At 30.6% G+C, this 10,874-nt stretch overlaps 1 protein-coding gene across 2 annotated transcripts; it reads left to right on the forward strand.

Annotated features, from left to right (window-relative positions):
* Positions 1-5,762: 5,762 nt before the first annotated feature.
* LOC114375368 (transcription factor bHLH87-like) lies at positions 5,763-8,321 on the forward strand. 2 transcript variants are annotated; one of them, XM_028333142.1, is made up of 3 exons: positions 5,763-6,061; positions 6,254-6,396; positions 6,590-8,321. In XM_028333142.1, exon 3 carries the CDS (start codon positions 6,664-6,666, stop codon positions 8,014-8,016), a length of 1,353 nt encoding a protein of 450 aa, XP_028188943.1. In that variant the 5' UTR covers positions 5,763-6,061; positions 6,254-6,396; positions 6,590-6,663; the 3' UTR covers positions 8,017-8,321. The 2 variants fall into 2 exon arrangements, with proteins under 2 accessions (XP_028188943.1, XP_028188944.1); XM_028333143.1 differs by lacking the exon at positions 5,763-6,061 and having other exon boundaries at positions 6,080-6,396.
* Positions 8,322-10,874: the final 2,553 nt, after the last annotated feature.

Genomic DNA, 10,874 nt, shown 5'->3' on the forward strand with positions numbered 1-10,874 from the left:
ATATGGAAGATCTGGCAATGGGCCACCTCTGTTAAGTTGACATTATTCGAGAACTCATTGAAGGCTTTGAGAATAATTAAGACTAATAACTGGGGCCATAAAAGAAGGTTATGGGTTTACATGAATGGGGCGAGAAGCCTATATCCTAATGGTCCATATAATGACCACTGTGTCAGCATGTGTAACGTGTTCAGTTTCAATTCCGATCTCCATCGTCTTCTTTGTCTCTATCCCTTTCTTTTTCAATTTTCTCCGGTGTTTATCAGCAAAGGTTAATAATATATTATTGTAGCACAGCGGACTGGGTTTAATTAATTTTACAACTATTACAGAAAATGATCACATCTTTTTTTAACTGTACATCTTGATTAGGAAAACAACTATGCGTAGTCCATAACGTCATGCATCATGAGTCAAGTCAGTGTTGTACAACATAATACCAAATTTACAAGTGTTAAAAATTCACAAGTCAATATTGCACAATAGTATTATAAAATTTTAATTACTCGTTTGATTCCTATAGTTTGATGATTTATATCTTTTAATCTTTATAGTTTAAAAATTATCTTTTTGTTTTTTTATAATTTACATTTTAATTCTCTTTTAGGTCTTAAAAGTGATATTTTTAGTCCTTATAGTTTGTATTTTAATTCTCTTTTATTTCGATAGTTTGAAAGTGATCTTTTTAGTTTCTATAATTTATATTTTAATTACCTTTTTAGTCTTTACTACAAAAAATATAAAATAATTAGTTACAAATTAATTATAAATTATTAACTATTTTTTATTAGAAAAATTAGTTACGAATTACTTGTTAATATTTTTATAATTAATTGTAATTGATAATATTATTCATATTTTGATGGTAAGAACTAAAAAATAATTAAAATATAAAATATAAGATTAAAAAGATCATTTTCAAATTATAAGAATTAAAAGAAAATTAAAATATAAATTATAAGGATTAAAAAGATTACTTTCACATTACAGAAACTACAAGAAAATTTAAATTTAAATTATAAAAATTAAAATGATTATTTTCAACCTATAAAAATTAAAATATACAAATTATAAAATTATAGGATGAAATAGAATTAAACCTATTATAAAAGACCATATTTGTGCGCTTTCTACAACTGAATTTTTTGAGAGAGTGGATAATTATGATATAATAGTAAACGTCTCATTGATGTTTGAGTCAAGGCTTCAAACTACTATACTAGTATTTTACTAGTCATGGTTGTGGGGTTCATGATCATCTTTATTCAATGCTTTAATTAATTTCAGTTTCCCTCAACCATATATAACCGGCAGTTTGTCATAAGTTTCCATCCTAACGTAGGGGTTGAGAAGACTATTGGAAAAAATCTTAAGTGGAATATTGGTGAAAGATAAAGCACCTTAATATATATATATATAAGTGAAGGATAATTCTTTCGAGTTAGTTTTTTGTTGAGTTAGGTTTAAACTCACATTCTAAAATGATAACAAAGTATGTTTAAGATTCATTTAAAGGACCACCTATCATGTTATACATGCATCAAGCTCAAAAATACTGGCATGAGAGGATATATTAGGAAAAATCTAAATTTCATATTGATTAGAGATAAAATTATAATAAAATACATAAGTGATGAACAATCCTCAATCATCGAACTAGTTTTTAGAATTAAATTAAATCTAAACTTACATTTTAAGATTTTAAGAAATTGTATGTCTGGCAAATATGATATTATAGGAAAATGAGTAACAAACACCTAATGGGATCCATGGTATGAATGGAAGAGTGAAAAAGTTATAAAATGTAATATGGTAATTACTATGGCGAGTAAGTAAAAGAAAAAGAAAACATTGAGTGAAAAATAGATGGAAGAGAAAATAAGTGTATTGTTCATAACTCAAAATTATAGTGTGTTCATATGGGCTGCTGGCTGCTTTGGTAGTCACAACTTAAAAAACACTTCTTAGGCTGAAAACGTTACTAATTTCAAGGGGCCGGTTAGTCAGTGGAACAAGATAAAAGTCTTGCATATGATAGTGTCACACATTAGAACTCTTGTTTGTTTTTTTGTTTGAAGTAAGATAAATGAAAATATCTTTATAATTTTATGAGTGTAGAGGTTTTTCGTACGAAGCACCATTCCCTTTCCCTGAATTTCTATTATAAAAACAAAAGATTGAATACGATACCTGTCATGTTAGAGCAATTTATGTGCTCGATCCTTATCTCAGTTTTTTTTTTTTTAAATAGTAACATCCTAATGTAATTGTTGATACTTAAAAAAGGTCACATCACATTTTTAACCATTTTTTGTGTGTCTCATACCGAGAGAGAAAACCTTACAGTTTCACGTACGGTTAAAAACACTAATATGAAATGGTGATAAATGGATAAATTCTCCCAGCTTTCTTACAATGAAAACTCATCCTGTTTGGTCATTTTAAATTTCTTTAAAATATTTTATTTTCGAACGAAACAACAAAGACGTTGGAACTTTACCAATAAATAATAGAAGTAGTTATTTGAACTTCATCGATGATCCTTGTTATAACTCTCCTATTTTTGAAATTTGTTGATGAAAATTAACTTGGAATGCGGTATGAGATGTGAAGAAGAAATATGCAAAACAAAACATCGACATCAAAATGAGAAAATTGAAATTATATAGTGTATAGTAAAGGATAGGATAATAATGTTAAGGATGGATGGTGGTTGGATGAGATGTTCTGGTCCCCACCCCAGTTAAAATACAACTCCCTTGTTTTTTTTTTACCTTTTTTATTTGCTATGTGGACGATGCCTATCTAATCAGAACTTCAACCAATGAAAATTCGCCATGTCAAAACAAGAGCGTTTAGTTCACGTGTGACCTGTTATTATTGAAGGTTGTAGCTCGTGTGGCCTACATTATAAATTAAGAATCTAACCTTCTAAGTTGGGGACCATAAGCTATGGAGCTGAACTGAGCCGAGCCAAGCCGACAAGCCAACAGCTCACATCCTATAATATGGGGCTGAACATGCATAAACTGAGTGTAGGCCCAAAGTGGGGCCCAGCAAATTGTCAATGGGCGGGCTATGGAAGTTTCTCCATTCACACTTCAAAGTTTAAACATCATTTTTTGATTGTCTAGTAATTATCATAATAACGTTTAAAATTAAATTGATTCTAAACTTTATGATTTTATCTCTTAATATGAGTATAACTTTGAAGAAGAATAAATTGGAGACCTAATCGGGATGTAATATTGTCATCATATTGGACTGAAACGTTATTATTATGGGAGAAAGAAAATAAGATTACATGAAATAAATAAGAAGCTGACAATGACATTTGATTGCAGGATTCTAGTTAAAATGAAATCGGCAGAATTCAATTCTAGATGAATTTTAGATAGCAGGACAATTTTTTGAACAATTCCTACCCACCCACCTTCCTACATACTAGAATGTAGGTTAAGTTATATTTATTTTGCTTTTCTAGACCGTGAGGTATGACATGTTTACATTCTTTGAATATGAAATTAATTTTGACTCGAATATCAGTTTGACTCTCACCATAAGATTAAGATATTGTATGTACATTACAACAAAATTTATTTTTAGTAGCAAGTAACTTTTTTTTTTCTTCTAAAAAAGTAATAAAAATATAAAGACATCTCATATATTGTTGGGCAAAACACCAATAACGTTATGAGACTATTAAAAGAGAATGACAAAGGCCAAAATGATTAACTAATGACAAATAAAAACCTATCCTAGATTTAAATTTTTGTGGTAAATGAATATTTAGTTAACCTATAAAAGGTTAATTTATAAGGCAAAACTAAAAAAAATGTATTTTTACAGACACTTGCTATAATTATCGATAATACTTTTGTTGGATACCAATCTAATTGTCATTAAACATTTTAATAATAACTTATGTTACCACTAAAGGATGCAAAATTGACACCAAAGATGAATTTTGGTGTAGTGTAAAATCTATTCCCAAACACCTTAATTTTTTAAATGTGTTATTGTTTATAATCTATGTCTAATTTTTTTATCCATAAAAATCAAATAGATATTAAGAGATTTAGATCAATTCATTCACATTTCTCCATCAACTAAATTAAACACATACCAGAGATTAACAATAATTCATGCATATTTATCTATCAACTTAATTAGACTTCTTTAATTTTATGCTAAATTTATTTGAATTATAATTTAACCTACAACATTTTGATTTGACTTATTGGTGTATAAACACAGTGTAATTTGTTGTAAAATTTCTGCTATTAGAGTTTGAATCTTTCTATTGAATAAAAAAAGCATTTTTATTATTTAATTAGATATATGTACAAAAATGATATATATGCTATCAAATATGTGTTACCACTAACCCACTTAGCAGTACTGAAGGGTAAAGAGTAGAGATTGGAGAAACATAGGAGTTGACATGATAAGAGAAAGAGATGCTATGGGAACCCATTCACTGAGCTGTAATGATGGATGGGGCGCATGTGAGGAGCTGGCTATAGCTATATGCCTCATCAAAACTCAGACCCCTCACTCTCACTGTCTCCGTGGGAACAATGAAACCAACTCAACTCATGCTAATAAAGTTCAAAGATAAACTAAAACGTGACTAGACAATTTGGCATACCCAACTTGCTTTCTCTTTCTCCTAATCTGACCGTCTTTCCTACCCTGCCACCACGTTTCGTGTTCCACTATATGCTTAAGAATAATACTATTCTGGAAACAATTTTCTCACGCCCACTTTTTTATAACTTTATTTTTTCTATCTCTCTATCACATTACTCCCTCATTTCATATCTTTTCTCTTCCTATCTCTTGTCTTATTATAAAAGTTATTCTAAGACCTTTACGTCCAAATAGTGTTACATTTTTGTTGATTACCTCAAAGAAATAATCCTATTCAAACATATTTGTAAGCCATATCCTTTCCATGCCCAATTGTTTATTACATATAAAAGTTTCTCGTATATCGCACAATTCACCTATTACAGAAATTTTCACCTTCTTGTTACATACAAGAATCAACATGTTACTATATAACAAGAATCAAAATGTTACTATTTCTAAGTGGAATTTAGTTTGAATTTCTTAAATAAAATTTTGATTTATGTCGTATAGGTAAAAAATAAATATGATTAAAAAAAAGACTTCATTAAATATGATTAGTCAGATTTTTTTTTACAAAGATTTAATAAATATTTTATACTTATAACATAATTATTAGAAAATCCACATTTAGTTAAAGGGTTGGAGAAGATGAAATTGGGGTTTCCTATCCTTATTACACTGATAAAGCATTCACATAAAAAGCAGAGCAGAGATGCAGAGGAGTCCTATATAATATGTGCTAGTAAAACTCATAAATTTGACTCATCCAGTTCACTAAGTTTTCGATGTAGAGCATTTCAAATTGCAAAAAGTTGAATCTTACATCAGTACTGTGCAGTGTTTCTGATTTAATCAGTAGATTCCTCAAAGAATTTACCACCCGGACTTAAACAATTAGGCTAGTAGAAAGTGAAAAACATCACAAGGCTATGATTAAAACCATGATTAACAAAAATCTTTGAAAAGAGAGTGATGCTGTAACAGATGCTCTCACTTTCACTGCAACTTTACAGTGCGCATGGAATATCCATAAGCAACCAAAAAGAGGTCAGAGCTTTCCCCACTTAAAAAGAATACAAAAAGATAATAAAATATTCAATCAGCTGAGATTCAAAATTTTCATGCTCCCCGTCTGCAAAAATATAATGTCTTACACACCCATTAGCCTTATCTTTTCCAAAAACCATTGTACTGCTCAAAAACTGTTAAACCATATTATATACTCTCTCCTTTTTCTTTCCTCGCATAATACATGATCAATGCCTATTTATTGTACAATTAACTGACATAATTGTTCAAGTTCCAATATTTTTTTTATTGTAAAAGCTTATACCTTTTGTTCTTCCAATCTATATAAGCTTCCATTCAACAAACAAACACACACTGCATCATCAGTACTGGTATAAGTATTCCATGGCATCTGAAGGTACAACCTTTATTCTCTCATCTGTTTGTTAAACGTATCTGGTCAATGTTTTTTCAAGCACAGAACTAAACTTAAAGTCATTGTGTTACTGTTCAGGATGAAACAGTACATAAAATTCAGTTGCCCCATCTGACATAAGCTTTGGTTGTTTTCTTTTTCTTCATCTTAATCTTCATCCTACTCGATTTGAAGAAAGCACAGTTAATGCAACTACCAGATTGTACGAAACTGGTGCATCTTCTTCTGTTCAGTTACTGACTCAAGCAAGGATTCTTCTCATCCTGCTGGCTCTTGGGTTAGTGTTCTAGTTTTGGAAGCACCTGGATCTAGCATTGGTAAGCTCTTCATCACATTATCTATATATGTACCTAAACATATTTTTTTGGTTTCCTCTAGTCACCTGTAGGCAATCCTATTCGACATACGATCTTTTAACTAACCCTATATAATAATATTATAGTTTGAAAATATATATGTTTTGGCCTATATATGTATATTATCTAATATAGTCTTCAATATGATATATAGGTAATTAAGAAGGATCAGTTTGTCATTCAGCTTTCAATTGGATCTCTTTTAGTTTCACTTCATCAGTGACTGTTATGGATGGTCTAAGTTGGGATGCCTCATCAGTACAACTTGTTGCTAACACACCGATCTTGTGGAGCACTCAGCCTCAAGACCTTGAAGGAGGCTATCTTCATTCCATGCCCCACCTATGTTCAAGTGCTCTCAATCAAACAGGCTACCCATATCCATGTTCTGAAAAAGTGAGGGGCATGGTTCACTCATCCACTACTTGTGAGATGATGAGTATGATGCCAAACACAAATCTGCCACAAAGAATTACAGCAACCATGCCTGTGAAATCAGTAGTAGCAGCTGGAGCCAGTTGGGAAGAAACTTTAACATCCCAATCACGCCCGTCCCTTTCAGCGAATATGAACCAAACTAGCAATTATGTAGCAGATTTCAACATGGCCCACCAGCAACAACACCAACACCTTATCAATGGCACACAAAATGGCAAGGCTACTACCTGCTCTCTTGATCAGTCACTTGATTGCTTGCTTTCAGCTACTAATAATAGCAACACAGACATGTCTGTCCAAGATGATGGGATTTCCATGATTTTATCTGACTGCAGAAACCTATGGAATAACTTCAGTTATGGCAGTGTAGCTAATACCTCTGGTGAATCTGAGAGCAATGCTTCCATTAATGCTAGAAACAGTGACATGAGGTATCCCTCAGTCAGTGAACTGGATGAATCAGTGTCTCAAAGTTTCTCTGATCAATATCTCAGTCAAGGAAGAGTAATAGATTCATCTGAAGTTATTTGCACAAAAAGGAGCAGTAGTTCGGGCTTCAGCATTGCTCAGAATTCTTCTGCCACTGAATTAGGTGGTTTCACGCTTATCTCAGAGACTTCACCAAAGTCCAAGAGACCCAGATGGGATCATAAGTATCCTGGTTCATCAAATATCAACTTCCAGCAGCCAAATTCATCTGTGACACCTTCCTTTGAAGAACCTGATCCAGAAGCCATAGCACAAATGAAGGAAATGATATATAGGGCTGCAGCTTTTAGGCCAGTGAACTTGGGCCTGGAAGCAGTGGAAAAGCCTAAAAGGAAGAATGTTAGGATATCTTCTGATCCACAGACTGTGGCTGCCAGGCAAAGAAGGGAGAGAATAAGTGAGAGGATTAGGGTTTTGCAGAAGATTGTGCCTGGAGGAAGCAAGATGGATACTGCATCAATGCTTGATGAAGCTGCAAACTACCTCAAGTTTCTCAGATCACAAGTCAAAGCACTAGAAAATCTTGGTAACAAGCTTGACACAATGAATTGTCCTCCTACTAACATAGCCTTCTCTTTCAACCCTTCTTTTCCCATACAAACACATTTCCCCATCCAAAACCCTAGCAGCCACATCCAATACTCCAAGGGTTGAAAACTTGACATGAATATTATCATGGAAGATAAGATGTAAAAAGGGGTCTGAGAACCCATAACCTCTAATTTTATTCCATCCAGTGAGTATGATTAACGTATGCTCATGTCCTAGCCACCAAAACTGCAATTTTGTTCATTAGTAGTCATTCATGTCATTTTCTTCAGAATATCTACAGTGAGACTTGTTTAAAATTCTCATTAATGATGACAATTTCTAGTTGCTATGATAAATTATGGGTGTGCATGAGAGAGTGAATAAGGTAGTTTTGGTTACACTAATGCTTTTGATGGTTCCACGGCAATTACATTTTACTTTCACGAACGCGAAGATATATGATTAAAGTAAAAGTAGTGCAAAATGAATTACATAACCTTTTAGCTTTCAGAAAGGTCTAGCAATTATAACACCCATGATTAAGATCAAGGGCTCGAAAGTGATTGCCACTTTAAGTTCGTTTTAAAATAGTTTGATGCAATCTATGTACTTAAAGTGTTTATTTTTTCTTGGCGATCTTCAAAGGGTTATTTTTAATAAGAAGAATTTTGTTAGCTAACAAATGCGAGAGACATTCTCTTAAGAGTAGTGAACTGAGTCAGTGGTCCTGTCTCCTTGATTCAACCCAAAGCGTGCTCTTGAAAATCACTCTAAACTCGTTGCTCAGCACGTGTATATTCTTCTTTTTTGGCAGGGGTGTTTGTCATAAGCAATATACAAATAAAACCTCTATGTCTTGTTCAAAAGTTCCGAAGAAGTTCTTAAATATTAGTGTAACTAATGATATTGTTAATGATGATGACTTTGATAACGACGGCTACATCCGAAACATGATGTGGGTTTCGTGCTAATGTCTTAGAAGATAGATTATTTTAATTTGGCTCGAATATCTATCTTGGCTAAGCACATGCCTCTTTTGCTACTGTATCTGCATGTGTGGCATTTCCCAGTAAAATATGAAACCCTTTCGGCCTTTCGTCTGTCATGGTTTATAATTATTCCCATTTTTTGTTCACCATTGATCATGATCATCAGCATATAATACCTCCCACTAATTCTTCATTCGATCACAAGTTTGAGATAAAACTAGTATTTTAGTTGTATATTATATGAGGTAAGCAATTTTTTTTATATGATTAAAATTTACTATAAATAATACTTTAATATAAAAATTATATTTTATAATTTAAAATTAATAATAAATAAATATCTTTGAATATATAAATTGTTTTTAAAATTATACTGGACAATTTAAATTATAACCTAGTATTTTTAGGCAAAGATATGAAATTAACACTCACGTTAGTCGGGTAAAATTCTCCATAGATTATTGATTTCATGATTTAAATCCTTGGCATCATCCCTTTGATATAATGAAAATAAAGTAGAAGGAAATGAGGAATAAAAAGATTGGATAAAAATGCTAAATTTTTTATGCTTGCTCGAGAATTGAGACAGAAGTGGAGAGAGATTTTTTTTTTTGTCTAAATAAAAAAAATCTCCCTCTAATACGAGGAAAGTGATATATATATATATATATATATATATATATATATTCTTAAAAATTAATTTTTTTTTCAATAACATAAAAATTAAAAATTTCTTGATTCAACGAATTTAAAGAGACTGATAATTAGAAATGTCTGCCGTTCGATCTAATTTGATTTTTAATTTCAACAAAAAGTCATTTGAATAAAACTTAAAAAACATATGGGGAGTTTAATTCAATTTTCATTTAAATTCAAATTTAAACTAAACCAAACTAATATTTTACCGTTTGATTTGTATGATTCTTACTAAAATATGATTTTATCAAAATTTATATACTTTTTTAATATTTTAAATAAAATTATATTAAAAAATTATTGATAAAAATTTATAAAAACTTATTAATATGCTAAACCTAAATTTGTAAAATTTTATCTATTTAAATCAAACATATCTTTAACAGTTATTTGAAAACGTATAATATACCTTGTATAAGTTTTATACATGGAATATTACAAAACACAAACTAAGTAAATTGAAGACTGAACCAATCAATTTGAGAGGAAAATTATTCAAACAAATTAAAAGAAAATGATTTAATTCGTTTTTAGTTTTTTATAGTAATTTTTCATTTTTATTATAGATTGGTTTGAATTTAAACAATTCTAATTTAATGATAGGTGGGACTCTTTTCTAAATGTAGAAATTCTGTTGTGAAAAGGACTAGATCTTCGGCATGGTTTGGATTGTGTCCGTTGAATTTGATCTCTCAGTCAATAGATTGCGTGTCTCGGAAAAATGTTACTGTAGATACCCAAAAAAGAAAAGAAAAAAATGTTACTGGAAGCTCGTTGGTTATCTTGTTGATTTTTATGTTTTATTTGTTATTATTAAAATTAAAGGATAAATTGTCTTATGTTTTATTTGTTATTATTATAAAAATAAGGGTTAAACTGTCTTGGAATTTATTATCATTATTATTCTAATAATAATAACAATAATAATAATAATAAGGGGTGGGTGTGGTGATAATTGAAGGTGACGTAAAAATATATTTTCATATTCGTACTTATCATCTTCAGGATTTCTAAAACTTTGTACACAAATGTTGCTGATTTAAAGGTAGGAAATTGTAACATCTTAGTTTAAATTGCCTGATAGATTTGATTTTGCATGTAATTCAAAGGCAAGTGTTCTTAACTCTAGAAAATGATGTCATGTAAGGAAGAAACAACACATTTAAGTGTAAACAATTTTTACAGTGTTATTTAACCATAATAAAAAAAATCATCGATGTAGAATGAGTTTATTTACTTTTACAATATTATCTCAAGAGTCATAATAATAATAATTTTTTTTACAATGATAATATA

Source organism: Glycine soja, chromosome 11, assembly GCF_004193775.1.
Source record: "Glycine soja cultivar W05 chromosome 11, ASM419377v2, whole genome shotgun sequence".
NCBI lineage: Eukaryota > Viridiplantae > Streptophyta > Magnoliopsida > Fabales > Fabaceae > Glycine > Glycine soja.